Source organism: Amphiprion ocellaris, chromosome 4 (genome assembly GCF_022539595.1).
Source record: "Amphiprion ocellaris isolate individual 3 ecotype Okinawa chromosome 4, ASM2253959v1, whole genome shotgun sequence".
NCBI lineage: Eukaryota > Metazoa > Chordata > Actinopteri > Pomacentridae > Amphiprion > Amphiprion ocellaris.
The window spans coordinates 6,783,034-6,805,219 of NC_072769.1; the positions used below are offsets into that span (position 1 = coordinate 6,783,034).

The 22,186-nt window shown below is 40.1% G+C and overlaps 1 protein-coding gene across 1 annotated transcript in view; it reads right to left on the reverse strand.

The window, feature by feature from the left end:
* The window catches only part of pkd1a (polycystic kidney disease 1a), an 89,456-nt gene that overhangs the window by 14,203 nt on the left and 53,067 nt on the right, over positions 1-22,186 (reverse strand). Inside the window, exons 24-45 of the mRNA XM_023275238.3 lie at positions 21,450-21,602; positions 21,032-21,172; positions 15,678-15,999; positions 15,367-15,583; positions 13,165-13,324; positions 12,921-13,073; positions 12,111-12,255; positions 11,102-11,437; positions 10,836-10,924; positions 10,315-10,630; positions 8,556-8,733; positions 8,147-8,411; positions 7,867-8,062; positions 6,473-6,643; positions 6,249-6,392; positions 5,964-6,174; positions 4,483-4,609; positions 4,270-4,380; positions 4,102-4,151; positions 3,425-3,639; positions 2,167-2,245; positions 1,947-2,062 (exon numbers count right to left, since the gene is read on the reverse strand). Coding sequence (XP_023131006.2) covers positions 1,947-2,062; positions 2,167-2,245; positions 3,425-3,639; positions 4,102-4,151; positions 4,270-4,380; positions 4,483-4,609; positions 5,964-6,174; positions 6,249-6,392; positions 6,473-6,643; positions 7,867-8,062; positions 8,147-8,411; positions 8,556-8,733; positions 10,315-10,630; positions 10,836-10,924; positions 11,102-11,437; positions 12,111-12,255; positions 12,921-13,073; positions 13,165-13,324; positions 15,367-15,583; positions 15,678-15,999; positions 21,032-21,172; positions 21,450-21,602 — 3,895 coding nt within the window. The remainder of the gene's footprint in view (positions 1-1,946; positions 2,063-2,166; positions 2,246-3,424; positions 3,640-4,101; positions 4,152-4,269; positions 4,381-4,482; positions 4,610-5,963; positions 6,175-6,248; positions 6,393-6,472; positions 6,644-7,866; positions 8,063-8,146; positions 8,412-8,555; positions 8,734-10,314; positions 10,631-10,835; positions 10,925-11,101; positions 11,438-12,110; positions 12,256-12,920; positions 13,074-13,164; positions 13,325-15,366; positions 15,584-15,677; positions 16,000-21,031; positions 21,173-21,449; positions 21,603-22,186) is intronic.

The window sequence follows — 22,186 nt, forward strand, 5'->3', positions numbered from 1 at the left end:
AAGAGAGTGACTTTAGAGAGAACATCAATATTTAACTCTGAGCATCAACCGGGAATTTTGTATTTTATTCATCCTTTGGGACACATATGCCTTTGAAGTACATTTTGCAGTTAGAAAAAAAAGGAAATAAGTTCTCGGAGACTTCAAGTCTTTATCCATATGGACTTCAAAGTCTTTTCAATTAATAAAATTACCAGTAAATAAGTCTAGTTTCCCAAAGAGGAGTAAATAATTTAGTAAGAACTTTGGAGCTGGTTTAAATGTGCAGTTTTGAATTTACTTTTTCTCTGACAACAAAGAACTTGTTTTGCTGCAAAATGAGAATATAATGGATTTATTCTGGTTTCACTTCAAAGCCAAACTATAAAGTCTTTGTCACACAGCCATCGGTATTTATTTGACTTATTACTCCTCTTTCTTTTTAGGATTAATCACCAAACTTTTCTCTTTACCTAATGAGAGTTGGATTTATGTGTCACTAATCCAACCAGAGCGTAAAGCAATGGCAGACCGAAAGTAACTATCTATGAGAAAAAAATAACATCTGGATTTAGTGCCAGTGCCAGTTTTATGAAATTACTGAAGGAGAAACGTAAAAATCCACCCAATTTACTAAGGATAAAACTCTTAATTAAATTTCTTATGGCCTTAAAATGGGACACAAGTCTCTCAACCCTCTAAACCCCAAACCTGCTGGTGGGTTTGAAAGGCAAGTTATTTAAAAACCAAAAACAAAATTATACAACTTAATCAATTAAGAACAAACAGGAAAAACCATTGGATTTTTATCTTTCTGATGGTCTAATGGTGACGAACTAATCATGTTTGTCTTCAATTTTCATTGGTAAAATTAGCTAGTCGTGGCATTTCAGCAAAATCACATAATTCTACATTTCTCATTTAAAAATTTGTAAAAAAATATTAAATTGTTAGCCTTTACTAGATTTTGTTTTTAAAAAAAAAAAAAAAAAAAAGTAAAAATTTTTAAATTAGCAACACAACTGAAATAGCCATCACATAACAAAAACAAGACTTTCCGGTTGAATTGTGCTGAAGGCAGGCTGTGTTTATTATCTTTGTTGAATAAATAATCAGAGAAATGCAACTTTTAAACTGAATTTATTTTTTTTATTATTCATAGCATTAAAAGTCTGTAAATTTTGCAGAAAAGACATTTACCAATTGCCTCGCTTGTGTTGTTTCCACAGAGGTGCAGGACTTTATATTGTGATGGAAAATGGCCCCGCAGTGAGTAAAAATTTGACAGGAGCAATAAAACACCCAGAAACTGCTTGGGGTTCAGAGAGTTAACTGCTGGAGAGTAGATCCTAGACAACTTCAGTAGAGACACAAAAACACACACCATCTAGTCTTGTTTTTGGAGTGAACTTACAAAATATGATTAGCCATTAGAACTAAAACAACATCTGAAGCAATATATACAATTACTTGCATGTGTTACTGTTTTTTGTTCATCAAGGAAGCAAAAAAAAAAAAAGGATTAAAACTGTGTCTAATTAAGGTTTAAATCACTCTCCTTTAATATTTCACTGCACACTCATAGGATGTTAAATGTTTTCGCTCAACTTGCCCATTAATCAGTAACAGAACTTTTGGTGCTGCTCAAGTTTTTGTTCTTATTTATTTAGTTAGCAGTTATTTATTGATCCCTATTTATTGTTTTGAAATGTTGCTGACATTTTAAAGGATTGGCAGGATTAAATATTACTGAAAAAAATGTGATGAGTTTTAAGGGGAATTTCTTTAAAAAAGTACAATTTTAGGGTAGATCCTTCTGTTTTCACTGGTCCTGTGATCACAGTGAAGGAAGACGCTCTTTAAGGCTTTCATTTAAAAAGGGATTCATAGATGTTTGATAAATAAAGGCCTTGAGTGCGGTGATCAATTTTGACTGACAAATTCAGACTGCAACCATGCACACACACCTGTATTGGAGGTGAAAGCAGTTTTTGGTGGATCCCTCCTGACAGACTCTAGAGGAAGAGGCTCGTTCAGTTTCTGAAGGAGAATCACTTCAGTCTTATCTAGAAAAAGGCTTGATCTGAGAAACAAGCAACGGAAATAAAAATCAGACCCAAGTGAATCCGCAAAAGTGATTCTGATGAATTATTTGACTGTGAAAATTCAGCAGAGATGAAAACTTACAGGTCAGCCATCTCGCTTTCATCCGCCTGAGGAAAGAAGTTCTGTCCGTCCGTCAGTATGTGCTTGATGAGGTCTTCATCTGTGAGTGAAAAGCAAGTTGACGTCAGTTTTTGGTGTCAGACAACATGAGCCGTGTATTATTATACTACTGTAATGTATTGTCAGGTACATTTATACCGTTTTAACTGTATTCTTGTGTGCATGTTTGTATGGCAATTTTGAACGGTTTACCAAATTTAAGACTTTCATTGTACCACATAAACTGAAATTTAATTCCTGTTTATGATCATGCTGGCCAAACTACGTCTGGTAGGATGTGATTATATATTATTATTATTATGGATGGATGGAAGTGAAAGCATAAAAGGCTTCTGGAGAATCCACTTTAGACTTTCAAAAATACTTCTAAGACCTTGTTTATGGAAGCTATGTGGAAAACTTATTAACCCTGGTTGTCTTTTGTTCCTGTCATACTTTATTTACTGTGGGATCATTTTTAAGTGAAGTTAATTTAATCACCGCTTATATAAATATAAAATCCTGCATCTCTATGGAAACAGCACAATCATGACCAGAAGTCAAGAGAGTTCAAACATGTTTTCTGTGCACTACGACACAGCTACAAAGCCATACATTACACATTTTTTGATTACATTATCCTGGAATTAATGCCCATAGTTGTCACCAATACTGGAAAAAAGATGGTGACATAATATACACTTTACTACTTATACATTTATTTTTTTACATATTGATTATGTATTTGCTCTGTGTAAACAAAGCCTGCAGTTAAGCCAAAATGTCCCTCAATTTTGGTAACATAGCTATCCATTACAGCTCATTCACTAATGGCCTCATGATTGTGACAAAGAGCGCAAAATGTTTTTGCTTTTTTTTTTTTTTTTTTTTTACAGCATCTGATTACAACATATTGTCTATTTTCGGCGATTATTCAAAAGAGACGTGTGGTGATAAAATATTGCAATTTTAAGCTTAGATACGGTTACATAAAGTGACAGAACAGCACAACACTTGCGTAGTTGAGAAATCGCAGAAATTATGAAAAACCTAAATTTTTTTTCTGTTTTTACAGTTCTTGGCTCTGATAAACGGCGTAATTTTGGTGATTTTTTTTTTTTTAAAAGATGACATGTTTTTAAACCCGTTAATTCCTGCAGATTTCCTACTACTCTGCTTAGCTTCTTGATTGGTGCAATAGTTTCTGATTGAATATGAACAGACTTTCTCCTCTGGTTACCTGATGAGGTGAAATATTTGTTGCGTTGGTCAGTTCCCTCCTCGTCGTCAGGGTTAAAGCTCATGTCCACACCCAGGTGTCGGCTGCCCTGACCTCTCTTCAGCCGAGGCATCCCTGCTCCGTGTCCTGCACCTCCCACCACAGAAACGTCACTCAGCAGCTCTGGCCAATCCCTGTCCTCCGTCTCCTCGTCCGCCATGCCCCAACTCTCCTCGCTGAAAGAGGGAGATGACAAATTATTCACTCTCTGAAAGCCTAGAGTTTCTTCTGTCCCTAACATGTTTCAAACAGAGGCACGATGATTGTGCAATAATATTTAGAAATACTGTGGCTTTTGTATTTAGAGTTGTTTGGAGACAAGAGGGAAAATAATTTGTTTGTTTCATTTTCAAGAGAGGCCAATATGAAAACAATTTTCATCTTCCCAGCCTCTTTGAGAGCGTAGTACTCTTAGTATGCTTCTATTCTACTTTTGTCTCTTACACAAATCTTTTCAAATTAAAGTAACAGTGTTTTAGATGGCACTGGGGCAAATAGTTCAGTCAATTAAAATACAGTCACTATATAATGCACAAAACGAAAACAGGCAGTGAACACATATGCTGTATGCAGGCTGCCTGATGTTTGCATTTGTTAATATTTTCTGAAGGAAACACCATGGCAACAGAGCAGCTTACCTTTTGGTTGATGGAGTCGGCAAATCCACGTTGGTCTCCTCGGAGTTGGTCTGGGAAACAGAGATTGAGGGGTGGATTGATGCATCGACACTAATGAGCTCACAAAGGAAAAGCAGAACAATTGTCTCAGCCTGACTTAAATCTCTGTGTCTCCTTCAGAGAGCCTACCTCGCCATTAAAGAAGAGGAAGGAACTTCCTGCCATGGAGTTGTCCAGGAAGTCATCGATCTCCACTGACTCCTGGTCCACTTGTGGCGGCACCTGCTCCACGGTCACACACTGACGTTCACACACACACACACAAACACGTTCACAGAGAAAATATTCAGTTTCGTGTTTGGCTTATGGGAGGTGATAAAGCGTCGATCGGGTTGGCGTTACCTTGCTGCGGCTCATTCTGAAGAGTGTGAAGACGAGCAGGTAGAAAGGGTAGATGATGAGACAAGTCACTACGCCTGCTGCCACCGTCTCTCCATTTAAGGAGGAGATCCTGGACACAGCCCTTGGGCTGCAGGAGAAGATAGCATTTAAATGTAGAAACAAATCACCAGCCATTGCAAGGATAAAACTCACACTCATAATCCTCATCTGAAGTTTGCTGTTGTCAGGTGTGTTATTAGTATGCCACCAATCAGAGTGACCTATCGACTACGGATCGATTGATACGGGTTTTTTAGGGAAGACACATTTAATATAATATTTTGACAGCATGAAATAGCATAGAACTAGGATTCATGATTAATAAGGGTGATTAGAACTGAATTTGTGGCTGCACAGTAGCTCGGTGGCTAGCACTGTCACCTTGGAGCTAGAAGAGCCCCAGTTAGCGTCCCAGCCTGCACCTGGGATCTTTCTGTGTGGAGTTTGCATGTTCTCCCTGTGCATGCGTGGGTTTTCACCTGGTACTCCAGCTTAGTAATTAAATCAGGACGCTCTCCTCTGTTTACGTGAGATAACCCTCTACCTCTCTACCTCTTCTGTCCCTCTCAACCCGCCCGGCCAGCAGGCAGATGGGTTCCCCCACATTAGAGCCGGGTTCTGCTCGAGGTTTTTTCCCTGTTAAAAGGGTGTTTTCCTTGCCACTGTCGCCTTTTGGCTTGCTCTGGGGGTCAGGCATATGGGTTCTGTAAAGCGTCTTGAGACAATTTGACTGTAATTGGCGCTATATAAATAGAATTGAATTGAACTGAATTGAGATTGATCAGTTTGTCTCCTGCAGTTCCGTCTGCTGTTCTTTTAGATTTTCTTACTCTTCCATTGTTCTGTCACTTTCATTTCCCTCTAAGGTTCATATCTTAAAGCATTAGTAATCATTGTTTTCCAGACTCTATTTCAAGGTAGTTTGTGGCTGCCTGCTAACTTAGCCGCTTGCCGTTAGCATAGCCTTAGCCACTGTGAGAGAAACTAATTTCCTGGTTTGTGGGAACAGCTCGTGTTTCTTGATTTTGCAGTCTCTGCTTGAGAAACATTTCGGGACCACAAAGTGACAGAGAGAGAGAGGGGACTGCATTAGACCTAAAGTAGTGCATTTAATTTATCAATAATCGGCCAATAAAAATACGGATGCCGGTAATCTGAAAAATGCCAGATATTGGCTACAATAATCAACCAGACTGATAATTGGCCTGTCCCTACTATTTACATAGAGCACGAGTCTGTAAACCGACCCAGAACATTGGCAGAATACAACATTTCAGTATGGAGGGGACAGTACGTAAATACAGGAGTGAGTAGTGGTTGGTTTTCCAATAAGGGGTCTGGCAATTGATAAAGACGTGACACTAGCGGGCAGGAGAGATGATTTGATTATCAAAATCACAAGTAGCAACAGGATGTGGTTTTATTCATCAACAGACACGTACCTGTGCCTCTTGTCCACCACAATGCTGTACCACAGAGTGTTGGCCAGCAGGAAGAGCTGCAGTAACACAGCGCAGCATGTGGCCCTCTGCAGGCGGGTGAAGGGGCTCCGGGGAGGCCTCTCCCACAGCGACAGCCACAGGTGACTCTCACACAGCGCCCTCTGCAGCTCACAGCGGAGGAGACGAGGCAGCTGGCGGAGCGCAGCCTCCTCTGCAAAGATAGAAACATCAGTGAATAAAATGACACCATTCACCTGTTTTGTTTTTCTGGTTGTGGTTTCTCACCTGAGGCCTCCACCTCGATCTCCACCCGTCCGTCCGTTCTTTCGTTGTCAACCGACAGCCACTCCTCAACCAGGAAATAGAAGCTGCTTCCTGTCTGCAGGTCTTTAACCAACACGTACTGAAGCAGCCACGCTGGAGACAGACCTGAGCGAGGGACAGCAGACGATGGTTACAACAGATCTGTTAAACACGGGTTGGTTTGTGAGCGTCTACACGTTTTTTACCTTTATTGTCATGCCAAACTCGTATTTTCCAGACACTGCCCAGGCTGGCATCTGTGGCAATATGAAAGATGTCGAGAGCGTTCCGTGCGAAAGCTCCTCTGCTGTCGAGGTGGCGGTGTCCACTGCGGCTCTCACGTCCATACAAACTGATTCCCACATGAGCTGTGGTGCCTGAAGGACACATAGAGGCTGTTAATCCTGCAGAGACTCTATTTTTGATCAGCATGTTTAATTCATAATAACATCAGATTTACTGTAAAAATACCACTTCTCTAAACATTCCGCTTGATTGTTTTTCCAGAGATTGGATATGCTTGGTGTTTCACAGACGAGAAAAAACATCAGTATACATGTCTCTTAACCCTCTGAGCCCCATAACCCATTTCTTTTAATACTTCCAAAATTATGCAATTTATCATAGCAAGAGAAAATTCATCATGTTTAATCACTACTTTATTCTACATGTTTCATTTTTTAAAAATTGCCAGAAAAATGTATTTGTGGTAATCAGACTGTAAAAAAACAAAAAAAAGGCACAACTGAGGAGCCATGACTGACTCAGCTGCTGCCATGAGTCAAAAACTGACACAACACTGACAATCAGAGACTGACATTATCAGAGCCAGAAAGTGTAAAAACAAAAAGAATTGTTGGATTTTCAACTTCCCAAAGGTCCTTGAACTACTCACACTTCATTCCTAATTACGTGTGACTTGTGGTTTCGTCAGAAAAAACAACCAAATCTAAGCATAAAATTATAATATTACACCAAAATTGCTTTATTCTACAACTCTCATTTATAACTCTGAACAACAAACTATTTCCTCTAAACAGATTCTCGAAAAAACTAAAAATTTTAAAAATTCTGTGCTCCTCACTGTTGTTAGCAACATCTATCCTATGTAGAGCCTCCAGTTCTTTTTAGTGTTGGTGACATCTGTGGGCATTTTTAAATTCTTTGTAAAATAAATATATTTAAAATTATTTATGGCATAATAACTTTGCTGTATTGCAGAAAAGAGATTGTTGATTTCTACTTCTTTGAGTCCTACTTCTAGCCATGGTTGTGCTGTTTCCACAGGGGTGCAGGACTTCATAATGCAGAGAAAAATGAGCCCACAGTGAAAGGAAAATTGGACAGGATATAAACAATAAACAATACAAAACAATAAACTGTCATGCATTCTCTGTCTCCTTATGACACTCTCTAGTCTAGCTTGCGTATTTTAATTTATGCATTTTGATTTAAACTATGAAATTTAAACAAACACACAGCAGCATGTTAGATATTTATATCTGTCTAGGTTTTTTCCCCAGAGTTGTCTTTTCATGCCAACACAGTTGTACACAGTTGCATTATAGCAAAGACATTTAATAAGGACTCCTTATCTCACCTGCTCCTCGGCTCCAGCCAGTTTTGACCTGAACTTCATACTTAAAGAGTCCATCTCGGCCGCAGAGTGGAACCACACCGGCCCGACGGAGATCCAGCTGGTCCAGCTTGTGCAAGATGGCTGCTGCCACAGCGTAGCTCAGTAATCCCAATATACACACCAACAGCACGACCAGGCTCGGTGCCCCAGAACGTTCCTGAAGAAGGAGGGAAACGGTTTGAGTGTGTGTTTATTTAGAGCATGTGCCAAGACAGTAACTGTGTGATTGTGTGATACTGACAGGCACTTTAAAGCTGATGGCGTTGGCTGGTACAAACAGGCTCGCAGCGAAGGCCGTTAGATGCCTGGTTCGGCAAACTGCTCGGCTGGAGTTGGTCTCTGCCAGGGGCACCATGCCATCTGTCCTCCATTGCTTCTCGTTCTCACTGAAGTACTGACAAAGAGACGCAAACACCCCGACCTCCAGACGAACACCGACCGGACGAGATTTGGGGCTGCAGGGTGTCGTCACATTGATGAAGTAGTCCAGAGTCGTGTCGAAGGACCTGTAACGCAGGATAGAGGTGACGCTGTGATACTAGATTAAAAATGACAAACCTTGAAGGCCTGGAAGTCTGAACTCTATTAGCAGCTCTCTGATTGCTTCATACACACTGTATCACAATGCAATGAATGAACATGGTTCTTACTCGGGCGACAGGAAGAAGGTGTATTTTCTGTGGTCAAGATCTTGCCCTCTGGTCATACTGAGAGTAACAAGTTTTTTATCTGTGCAGTTGAACTCATTGGGTTGTTCATGGGAATGGAGGTAGGCGGTGATGTACGGCTCCTCCTCATACACTTCGTTTTTTTCCTTCCCTGTTGCATCTGGAGAAGGAAGATAAATAATGAGAGGAATGAAACATGGTTGAAATAGTCATACATACTAATATAGACTGGGTTAAGCCCTTTTACTGCAAAACAGGCATGTTATCAAAAATACACCATTTATCATGGCCAGATGCTGAAAAAAACAGAAAGGATTGTTCGATTTTTAACTTTCTGACAGCCCTTGAACTACTCATCTGTGATGTACCGTTAAATTGGAACACTTTACTACTTATACGTGATTTTCTGTTTTATTGGGAAAAATAACCATGCTTCAGCTTAAAATCCTAATATTTCAATAACAAATCACTTTATTCTACATGTCTCTTTTAAAAGTGCACTAAAAATATACAGTTTGCATGAACCAGATTCTTTAAAAACCGTGAAGCTATGCCTGACTTAGATATGACTCACAATCACATGACAAAAATTCTGACTCTTTGGCTAAACTAGGCTGAACTGCAGGTTGTGTTTACGCAGCACACACAGGAGACAAGTATAGACACATACTGATACTATTTTTAAAATTATTTTTATGAGATAAAATGATTTCAACTCTCTTTTTTTCCCCTTTTTCTATGCCGAGGTAGAATATTCTCTAACATACCGGTGGAAAATTTGGAGTGCTACATTAACAAAAGGGATAGTGCAAAAACACAGGGAACATAGGTTAAAAAAACAATTAAAAAAAAGAAATATGTACAAGTACTATTGATATTGCACAGATTCTTGTATACATAGAAAATTACGATATAGCATTGTGGCTATGTGTTCTCTCTACTTCTAGCCATAGATGTGCAGCGTCCGTAGAGATGCAGGACTTTATATTATGGCAAAATTTATTGCGGGATCAATAAAGGTTCGTTCGTTCGTTCGTTCGTTCCATCCATCCATCCATCCATCCATCCATCCATCCATCTATCTATGGTGAAAAACAAGCCTGCAATCATTTAGCATGACACAAAAAAAATACTAGACAGGAGCAAAAAAATACCCAGAAACTGCTCAGGGTAAACACACAGTAAACAAAAAAATTAATTAAGCCACTATTTCTAGGGCATGCTATGTCTTTAAAGTGTTGTAGTTTATAACTTACAAAATCAATTTAATTCGATCTCTTTGTATCATATGATTGCTTGTACTGAACACTGTATAAAATGAAGCTGTTGGGCCATTATAATCACTATACATATGCAAGCCCATTCAAAATTCACACTGTTACTTTCTACTGCTGCAATTAAATACTGGACAGATTCATAATTATATATAATTTGGGCAGGATAATAACATTAGTGCCCTCAAATTACAAAGACAGAGTGAGTTTTTAATATAAAATAAATAAATAAAATTGCTGCATTACAGCTGCTTGGACACTGTAGAAGTGACAATAATTAAAAGGAAAAGGTTCCTCTTTGATATAGCAGTTTAATCCTGCTGCTTAATTCAAAACAGATTTTAAAAAATGGGGATTTAAAAGCTTAAGTAATGAGTATGCGTGTTGTGTTTGACACATTCTGGCGTTCCGCTCTTCCTCCTGATGCATCCACCTGCAGTGTGTTTATGATGGATGTGAGCGCTCACCTTCCAAAGAGGTGAAGTTGAGCTGCACAAACAGTCCCGCCTGTCTGTTGCTGTTTCCGGTGCTGACCCTGACGACAACAGAGTCACAGTGGCTGATGTTAACAGCTCCAGCTGCAGGAACTCCTCCGGTACCAGAACCCTCAGTACCCACTTCTCCACTGCTACCGTTGTTGATGGCAACAGTGATGGCTAAACTATCATCAAGTCCAGATATTGGGATCTGGGTGCCATTTTCAGTGCGAAACTCCATTGATGCCACCTCTGTTGAGACAGTGTAGTTGGCCACATAGTTGAAAGGGAATGGGTTGGACTCCACCTAGAGAGAAAAAGCAGGACAAAGTCATAAGGAGTGGCAAAGTGCAGGAAAAACTGATCTGAAAAGAGAAAATGGTTGTGCTGATGAGAGAGTTTTGTACTAGTGGCTTTCAGCTGTCAACTTCTTTGGCAGCATTTAAAGAGAAAGTTCAAATGAACAATTTTGACAAGACTCGTTCATCATTTTCAGTGCTTTCTGATGTTACCTGAAAAAGGAGTTGCATGATGCTGTTTCCTGCAGCAGCTCTGCCAAGACTTTTGTTGAAAGCTCGAGGGATGGAGAATCGCTGGCACTCTGGAAATACATAGAGAGAAGACGAGATAAAACACCGTAATAAACTGATATGATAGACGTGTCTTTTCATAGTACAGCTTATAAGATCGACTTTCTATAGATTAAGACTTAATGAAATTGTCATCTACACAAACATAGATTTTACTGACTTATGAGATGCTAAATTTACAACCCAACCTGGACTGTTGTTGCCATGGTAGCAGAGCAGACTGTGGGGGTCAGCCAGTTTTCCCGTGGCAGCGATCTCAGCTCCTCTCAGGACCAGCGGCTCCTCGTTTAGCACTCGGGCATGCATCAGAATCAGCATGAGGACCGAGGACAGGCTGTAGGCTTTGGCCGCCACTCGCAGCGGGTGAGGCTCGGGTGAGGAGGGTGAGGCATCCAACAGGGTGTTTCCATGATCCTCAGGAGAGGAGGAAGAGGAGGAGGTGGATGGAGGTAAGGGGGAATCCACATAGGGAGGATGGAGGTAAGAGTGGGAGGCTGACTGGCTGACCTGGTGGATCAGATCACCTGGAGGAGACAGGAGATGAGGTTAATTGCTGAAGAAGGTAAGACATGCAAAAGAAAAGTTACAGCAGCACAGTGTGTCCTTCATTTTTTATTTATTTAATTTGTGAAAATGTTCAGTAGATCTTTGATGCAGATTAATCATCCAGTTACACAGTCCATGAAACCACCGACTGATTAACTCTATTTCTTTATAAGCCTGTAACACCTCATGCCACCATGACTCACTGACATTCACCACCATAGAGTGTGGAATAGAGCATGACAAATGAGAGCAATGTGAAAGTATATCTATTATAGACAGACTTGTAGCTAAAATGGAACTCATTTCTCTGCTTTCAGACTAACAGTCTGAATCATGAGGCTTTGTGCTTTAGACATTGTATAACTTGGACCAGAATGGTCATTGAAAACACAGAGGCAGGATTCTCACTTGGGGCACAGACTGTTAAGCATTGAGGTTTTGCTTCAATAATATCTAATAAATCTAATATGCTGCCATTTAATAACAGCCAAGTATGTCATCTGGTGATAAGAAACAGGAGGCATCACCCCCTACTTAGTAATAAACAAATACACAACTTGGTTCCTAATTACAGTTTACTTGCATCCAGATTTTTAGGTCACCAACACTGTTCTGAAAGAAAGCAGAGACACAGCAAAGAGTCTTTCTTACCCATGATGTTCAGGATGTTGTCGGCTATTTCAGTGGGGGTGACGGTGCCCTGCTTGGTGTCTGTCTGCAGAATCTCCAACATGGACTCCAGCTTGTTCAGAGTGCTATTCTGACACTCCTCACAGATGAACTCAGGACTCACCGCCTGTTAAAAACACACACATTTGTTAGCATTTGTTGACTATTCTTATCATTTCCTAGCTTTAATCTTAAGGCCACATCATGCAAATTTCACCATCCATCGAAGTCCACAAAGATCCTCTTTGCGGATGTCCACGTGCTGCCCAAAATTTGTCAATGTGACGCAAGTACACCGACTGCACAAAGACAGCAAATGGTGCTCAACACAAATGCTTGTTTTGAGGAGAAACTGTTTAGGAAGCTTTTCTGTCTTCCACACCTTTAGTATTCATCATTCGAAGAGCTGCAATTCAAGTAGTCACTGCCAGACTTTGGAAGTGCTTTGATTTGTACATAATTTCCATCGACGGTGCCTAAATTCTCCAGATATCCTGTGCTACGTCTGCTTACTGTTCTAAACCCACTTCAGGAAAGTTTACTGACATGGTGCTGTGGCTCCGTCTGTAAGAAGCTGCTATATCCTGTAATAATTGACCTGTGTCCTTTTCTGTGGTCGATATGAGATGCAATGCCACCAGCTGCACAGTATGTGCAGAACCACACGTGTCTGTCATCTGCTTTCCATCTGCTCACACGGACGCAGAAAGCATGAATTGGCAATTAGTCTTTACAAATGTCTCTGTTTTTCTTCGATTTCCTTCTACTTCTCGTCACTCTGGTCCTGCTCACCGTGCACTGTGCCAGAGCAGCAGAGGTCTGCTGGATGTCGCTGACGGTGGTCAGATCTAAAGCCGTCAGAGCTCTGGTGATGTTGCTGCGCACTCTGACTCTGTAGTTGCGCTCTTCTCGGGACACTTGTGATGGATCCTTGGTCTGCTCATACTGGAAGGACGTAAATACAGACATAAGTACTCCTCATATCAGCCGATGAGTGACTGGATGGATAAATGCATTAGTCAGTGTCCTCTCTTACCTCATTTAGGACTGTAATAAGAACCAGTGATAACTCTCTGACCCTCTGGGAGTCTCCCTGCTCCAGCAGCTTTTTGAGCTTGGTGTCTGTCAGCTCAGACAGCCAGTGGGGAAGACTGCTGTACTCAGGGGGCGGATCTGGCTGCACAACCTCAATGGAACTTATTACAAGCACAAAAGAAAACACACCGCTGTTAAATACTGGGCTTCTAACCTTGCCATGTTTGTGCAGACTACTGCACAAATGCAAACATTTTAGTCTCTTTAATGTAGCTGCTGCTGGATACCATAATGATTTAGCAGCTGATCTAGACAAGGCCACTGTGTATCAGTCACAGCAGGATCATGTAGAATTTAATGATGTGTCCCTGTGCTAGTATTAAATTAACAATGTGTTGACATTGTTAATTTGTGTATACAGTGAGTTCAGAGGTCAATAAGCGAAAAAGAACCTTGGAGATGGAAATATTTTCGAAAATTCTACAAGAAATAAAAAACTTCAGGAGCTGCAGAAATACGGGGCATAACACAAAGTATTTAGAAAGACTGAATCTTACTCAACCATTTCAACTCAGAAGCCTGTCTATGACTTCAAACGGTATGTTATTTCTTTGAAATTGTCGAACTGTTTGTAAGGGCCAGAAACTGTAAGAACTGAAAGAATTGTTGGATTTTTAACATTTCGACAGTCCTGGGATTATTTAACTGCCACATGCCGATCCATGAGGAATTTAACCAAACTTAAGCTTAAAGTGTGATATTTAATCAAAACCATTTTATTCTATTCATCTCAAGTTTTTTCAAACCTAATTCTGTAAAAAAACAGAAACTTTTGCGCTCCTTGATGCAACCAAGAAGTTACGAGTGACTCAGCTGTGACCAACAGCCACTTGACAAAAATTCAAGGACTTTTCAGCTGAGCTGGACTGAAGTGCAGACACTGTTTACAGAAAGCAGACCAGAGACAAGTATGAAAATAAGTTTAAAATGCACATAGTAAAATATCTACAGTATGGAGTGTCACCATTTTTTTCCTGTATTGGTAACATCTGTGGGCACTTGGAAAAATGTTGTACAAATGAAATCTTTTGTTGTTTATGATTTATGTCCTTATACCCAATACAATTTCTCACATTTCTGAGTTCTTCCTACTTCTAGCTGTGGTTGCACAGTTTCCACTGAGGTGCAGGACTTTATATCGCAGTGAAAAATGAGTCAACAGTAAGTTAAACTGTGACAGAAATGTCTTGAGGTTTAAAGGTTAAATTTGTCTAATTGCTGTTTAACCCTTAGACTCTGATGGACCCATTTTGGAACCAAATTTGCATTCCTTCCTCCCGTGTTCAGTCGCTGTTCAAGCATTTATTGCAGGGAGGTTTGGCATTAATTAAATGAAACTGCCCGAATAAACCTTTCCATTAATGCTGGTGGCTTGTCTGCATGACAAATTGTGTACAGCTCTGCATCCATCTCCACAGGCAATACTCTTGTTTAAATTACACACGAGCTCATCATCGCATAAATATGGTAATATCCATGTTTGGCAACTCTCTTAACAATTTCTTGAAAACTTTCTTAAAAATACTAATCCAGTATTAAATACATAAGCAGCCTTGAAGCATTCATTAGCGATAAGCACAATGTTCTTCTTTTTAAAGTTTATTTTGATGCTTGCCTTACTGTAATTAGTTTAAGTGAGACCAAATATTTAGCAAATAATGATGGGAGCTACCAAATTGAGTTGTTGATTTATATGAATAATTTATGAGGTTCAGAAACCACAATATTCATCTTCCACCCTAAAAGCACATTTTGAGCGACATTTGAGAAGTGTTGCATATCCCCAGAATGTCCATGACAGATATGTTAATATCTATGTAATGCAATGACAATAATATGTTAATATCATATCACAAGTCAGAGTGGTACCGGAACTTTGTAACTATGCTTGTTACATATTTGATTGAACTTTTTGTAAAATTATGGTTTTCTTCACCTACTTGCACATTCCAGCTTCTTGGCTGAGTAAGTCACAAAGTCCCTGTTGCTTAATAATGTAGGTGGAAGCTATGGATAGCCTCACCTGTTCTAAACAAAACAAGATAGAGCATATATGGCTAGCCCTTAAAATGATTCAGATAATAGTCTGAAAACAGCCCAGGACTCCCAGGGGTAACTGAAAAACTAAGTCAAATGTTATTACTTGTTAAGTGCAGTGACGGCAGCTCCCTGGTGGTCCTCCACTGTGATGGAAACAGCTACACGGTGTCTGGCTGGTCTGAAGCCTGGAGGCAGGAAGGCTGAGTGCTCTGGGCTGCTGCCTTTGTAGACGCAGAAGTCTTCGCAGTAGTCTTCTCTACAGCGCGTCACCAGCAGACTGTACAGCAAAGGAGTCTCAGAGACCCCCAGATCACTGTAACCTGCAGGGCGGGAATGACAAAGAGAACGTGTGGAAAAAGAAAATACGATGATCACAACAAACAGTTGAGTAAGAGCAAGAGAGTGTCTTCCCACCTGAGCAGTTGAAGTGCACTCGGTCCACCAGTGTTTGTATCCTCCAGCCTTCAGCGTCCTCTTCCCCGAACTCCACCCCTGCCTCCCCTCCCACTCTCAGGTGACACTTCCCACCCGCTGGGGGGTTATTGTGGTGCAGCGTGATAGAGGCGACGCCCTCGCCGTCTAAACTGCTGTCGGTCACATGCAGGGTGAAAATGTAGGAAACTCTCTGCCGCAGGACGCCCTGTCGCAGCACCAGATTCATGCCGTCACTTCCTGTGGTGGTGGAGGAGAAGTCCAGGACCAGAGTCTCGTTCTGCAGCGTCATGGCACTCCAGCGCTGAGAGGCAGAGAGGAAGGGAGGGAGATTTTAGTGATGGCAAGCTGTGTTTGGCATTTTCCTTAAAAATACTGTCCCACGAATTAATTAAATTAGCAGCCTTGAAGCTTTCATTAAAAAGTAGGCACAATGTTCTATTTTAAAAATAGTTTTGATGCTTGCCTTACTGTAATTAATTTAATATCAGAACAAATGTTCGAGGCAAGCAGTCACAAGAGCGACCAATTAGATACATGAATGATTTATGAGGCTGAGAAACCAGGATAATAATGTTCCACTTCAAACGTGACTTTTGTGCCACATGTGCCAAGTTCCACATTTCCCCGGAATGTATCTTTCAGTTTTTCAGCTCAAAATACTGCAAAGGTGGTTCATTTTACCATGACCGTATAACCCCTGCTTTTAGTTACACTCTGAACAGGCTGTTTTAGTGTCTGTAGCTTTAAATGCAGATGAGCTGCTGCTGCTGTCCACACCCCATTCAGGAAGAAGACTCTCTCTGCATCTGTGATTAACAGCACAGAGCTCAACAGTTGAACATGGCACATAACACAGATGATGGTGTATGACCAGGACTTTCTACAGCTTCTAACTTTCTCTCAGAGTGATCACTTTACAGGGAAATATCGCTGAAATCAAAGCACAGCTATTTATTTTTAACTTACATGTTTAGCAAGTTATTCAGACAACCTTGTGGTTATAAAATCCATATTTTATTGGTACAGAGTTGCAGCTTGGAAAATAGCTCTGAAGTGACTGCTTGTTAACATATAGTCTGAATCGGCTGCATTTCAATCACTTTTTCCTCTACGTTTCTTGTCAGATGACAGAAACAGAAAAATATATAAATGAGAACAGCTTTATTGGGATTTTGACTGTATTAAAATGAGCTCTGTGGATATACAATCAAAGCTGATGGTAATACTAGCCGCATCAACCACACTATGTGCTCACACTAGAAATTTTCATGCTGTTGTGGTGATACTGCCAATTTGCTATCAATAATACAAGTAATCTACTTGAGTTCCTCAGATGCTAGGAGTGCATAAAGACTCTTGTGTTCACACTTGCAGCCACCAGCAGAACATCTGGTGTGCTGTATTTGTGGCCGAGACATTTTAGAGTTAGCTAAAGGATCTCTAGAAAGTAAATAAACCTGGTTTGTGTCTGTGAGTGGGCTGGATTTTACAAAGTTTGAGCTAGACAACTGTTGGCTCAGTAGCAAGTCTCAGTAGCAGTTCAGTAAAATTCTTACTGGCTTGGAAAGCAGGGAGGTCATCTAGTTGTAGGACAGTTTGAAGAACTGCAAAATTAAACTTAGCTCTTAACAGCTTGTAGTTCACACCTCCAAGTTTATAAAAAACAATATGCACAATAAAACTGTATTTTTTATTATATGGAACCTTTAATGCTAGCTGTGTGTTTTTCCTATATAGCAGGCATTAACAGTTATCTTGTCTGGGAAGGAAAAGCATATGGTAGGGTATGATGCACCACTTTGAGAAATGCAAAGCTAAGCTAACTGCTGATTCTAGTTTCATATTCAGCAGACATACAGACATGAGAGTGAGTCTCTAGTTTAGGTCTCAGCACAGAGTGTAATTTCTAGGATATAACTTGTTATTAATGGTTGCAAAAGCGCTGGAAAGTCCCTGTAGCTGCAGAAACTTTTAACCTGTAATTTTAAGCTACATACACAAATTTGTGTCACATTCAACTCTATTTTGGATTTTTCTGTGTATAGTAATGGGCCATTTTTTCCCACATCAGCGATATTTCGAAAGAAACAGATCTCAGCTAAGAAATTATCTTGAACATTTTTTGTCATGATTACATTATTGAGTGTACATATATTTCTCAAAGCTCTGCATCTGAGTTTTGTTTAGACTAAGAGATCCAGAGTGACTGGCAATACCAAAATAAAAGATATTGAACTTGCTTACTTAGAACGTCTAAGTTTAACAGAGTCTAAGTAGTCAAAATACATTTGAGTCCACTGGGAGAAATTACATTTGTTGCCTGCAATCATTAGTGACATCAGTGTGATTACACCACAGACTTGCAGGACAAGAACTGCTTATTATTCGTCTTAATAACAACAACCTCGGGTTTCTTTTCAGTACCTTAGCCAGGCTGACAAAGAGTACAGCTCTGTGGAAATTTCCTTTAGCTCTTCGTAGTGATGACCTCGTGACCTTCTTTACAAGTAAAGCTTTGAATATTAGACAAAAAATCATGAACATATGGTCCTGTAGCTCTGGAAGCATCCATAGAACTAGGTTTATACTTGGACTGCTTCTCTGCTATAAATCTCTCAGCCCTCACGTCAAAAGTCAATTCTTCTAAACCAGCAACGTGTCTATTAGACCCCATCCCAACCAGACTGTTCAAGGACATCTTTCCTTTAATTAACACTTCAGTATTAGATATCATCAGCCTCTCTTTACTAACAGGCTACATACTGCAGGCTTTTAAGGTTGTTATAATAAAACCATGAATCCAAAAGCCTACTCTGGATCCAGGTGTTTTAGCCAACTATAGGCCCATATCCAACCTCCTTTTATTTCTAAAATTCTTGAAAAAGTTGCTACAAGCCAGTTATGTGACCATCTGCACAGAAATGGTTTGCTGGAAGAGTTTCAGTCAAGGTTTAGAATACATAATAGTACAGAAACAACACTGGTGAAGGTCACCAATGATTGTCTGATAGCCTCAGACAGTGGACTAGTTTCTATACTGGTTTCACTGGATCTGAGTGCTGTATTTGATATAGTTGAACACAGCATCTTATTACAGAGAGTGGAACATGTTATTGGGATTAAAGGAACTGCACTAAAGTGGTTTTAATCATACTTGTCAGATATATTCCAGTTTGTCCATGTTGATGAAACCTGTTCCACCCACACCAGAGTTAGTTATGGAGTTTGACAGGTTTCGGTGTCAGAACCAAAATAATTTACTTTGTACATGCTCCCTTTGGCAATATTATTAGGAAACAATACATACATTTCCATTGCTATGCAGACGACACACAGCTATATTTATCTATGAAGCCAAATGAAATCAATCAATTAGCCAAACTCCAGGCATGTCTGAAGGGAGTACAGGCCTGGATGACCAGTAACTTTCTTCACATTAAAAATTTGACAAAATTGAGGTTATTGTATTTGACACCTCAGAAACACGTTATCTAACCAGACATTTACTCTGGATGACACTGCCTTAGGCTCCAGTTCTACTGTAAAGAACCTTGGAGTTGTTTTTGATTAGAATATGTCCTTCAACACACATGCAAAGCAAGTCTGTAGAACAGCCTTCTTTCACCTACGTAATATCATCAAAATCAGGAACACCCAGTCTCAGAATGACGCTGAGAAACTAGTCCCTGCATTTGTAATTTCTAGGCTCGACTATTGCAGTTCTTTTTTATCAGGTTGTCCCAGTAACTCTCTCAAAAACATCTAGCTGGTACAAAATGCTGCAGCCAGAAAGGTTCCTTCCAAAGGCAACTTTGGATTATTGGGTTCTCTGTTCTTTGTTTAAAATGTGTGAAGTGCTGTCAGATGACATATGTTGTGAATTGGCGCTTTATAAGTGAAACTGAATTGAAATTGAACTTCACATCTCTTGTGATTACAACAACATGAAACTGAGGCAGACACAAAAGTCCATATTGATTTCTGACAGACACATTACATTAGAGACAACAAGAGACATTTGGCCACCTGGTGTAACATAAATGCACACAGTCTGCAGATGCTCTTTAGTGCAGTTTATATCGCCATGACAACGATACGATGGGGGGAAAAAAGTGCCATTAAAACCACATTTATGCAGGGACGGGATTGCTGTGAGTCACATTCAGCTATACCATATATTCAGCGTCACTACAAATGTGTTGACTGATAGTAAACATGTGTCAAACTAGAACACATTCTTGTGTATCCAACCTTTGTGTGTATTACAATGTATTGTATTCACACCTTGAGGTACAATTACTGAGTTGCTGTTCGGTCCAGACTTTGAGAAGCTGTATTATTGTAAACATTAAACAATCACTTTACTGTTTTTTAAGCATTTGACGTGACTGTACAGTTGGCTTCTCTCCTCTCTCCACTGGCTGCCAGTGGAGTCTAAAATTTAAATAAAACTGTGGTTTTTACCAAACGCTACACAGTGTAGCCCAGAGTACATTTCTGCATTCTTGTGTCCACATAGAAACTTTAAAGTCTCTTTGGTCACTTAAGCAATTTACTAAATGTTCCCAAAGCTTAAGCGAAAATGAAAGAACCTCGCCGCTTGTAAACCCAAACTTTTTAAGGGTTTTCTTCTCATAACAATATTCTCTAATTTGCTAGATTTAAAAAAAATCCCTTATTTTTTGTAACAAATGATTAGCTTATTTCTTGTTATTTCTATCTGTATTAAAGGTTTGTCAAGTTATTCTGAACTTAATAAAGCTACTTACAACTTTTTGTAAAGTGCTGCATGAATAAATCTGTATGTAATTACTTGTTACAATCGCTTCCACGAGGCGTTTGAGCACTAAGTGAAACTGAGCTCCGTACAGCTGATGCCTATCTTTCACCCCCTCTGATAACATATAAGTCAGCTATACCGTATGCACAGAGAAACAAATTTACTGCATCACAGGAGGGAAACTCAAGTACAGTGTAATTATATAAAGCTACACAGCACACAGTCAGCTGGCATGTGAAGTTTGAGCTCCAACGACTGGACGAGAGTTTTGCCTCTCAAATAGTTTCCTTGTGTCAGTTAGGACATAACATATTCTGTCTGGCCCCACTTGTACGATGAGCTCACTCTCACACCCACACACTACTGCCTGAAATCCCAGGGAAAGTCTGAATAAAGCAGAGAGGAGATGAGATAGAGAAAGAGGAAAGGGAAAAAAAAGCAAGAAAAGGACCTGGAAAATGTAGCTGCTTCTGTGGCGCAGTGACCTCATTTACTGAGACATGGAGAGTAAGGTTTAGATTGTGTGTTTGTGCCTGTGTGAGTGTGTGCTTACCCCACGGTGGAGGCCCTGGCAGTTAGTGCAAGTTCCCTTGAGGTAGACGTACGAGTTCTGGCTGACCTCGTAAATGGACTGGGCCTTACAGGACACACACTCCAGGTACACCATGGGGATGTGGCCACTCTGAACGAGCACCTGTCAGACACACGGAGATCACAGGTTAGCAGCCTGGAGAGTTGGCGGCTCTGATTAGAAACTTCTATTTCCATCAACCTCAAAACACAAACATTTATTTATGATTCATGTGTATGTTCCTCTTGACTATTTCTTCACACTGACATAACCAGTACCATACAGTATGCGTTGCACAGTGAAAGACCACATTTGCTTCTTTCCTCTCATTTATATTGGTATATGATTAATAATTTAATGAAGAGACTGATTGTTGTCAATAATGATCGTACTAACTTACAGTCTGTGTGGTTGATTCTGGTGCCATCCCGTCTTTGCTGATGGTCAGTTTGAAGGTGTATTCAACTTCTGCCTCCAGCTCGGAGCCAGAGATTCCCAGCACAGGACCGCTGGAGCCCAGACCAAAGTTCAGACTAGAACAGTGCTCCGGACCCTGCAAACAGAAACATTAGAAGAATCTTCTTTATAAAACCAGTTAATTTCACAAAGAACAAGAACAGGGTTTGGTGCAAGATATCAGCATTAGGTATCAGCGAGTAACAGTAAGAAATACACTGATACAAATCAGAAATTAGATTTAATGACATTTGTGCTCCTTTCAGACATGAACTCCCTTCTATTAATCTGGCAGCGTCTGAATAATGTCAGCTTAATGTCTGAATAAACCCTGCAAAAAAGAACCAGTTTGCTGCCAAAAATCACAAAACACTTCCCTCCTTTACTTTGCCCTGCAATTTGACATTTATTGTAAACTGATATGACCATAAAAAAAAAAACAACTTTACAGTGATGAAGACAGAGCAACAGGTCAGAATAACGTGAATAAATGTGCTGCAGGATTTGACAAAATGTTAACAGTAGCAGAAGCTCAGTTTACTTCCTGTTGATTGTAGAGTTTAAATACCTGCAGCATTACATACATCCCACAATGGTGGTAACTTTATTGGTTACTTAATTACAAATTAACTCAGACATGGAGAAAGGATTCATCAGGATCTCACAGCAGGTCACATTGTG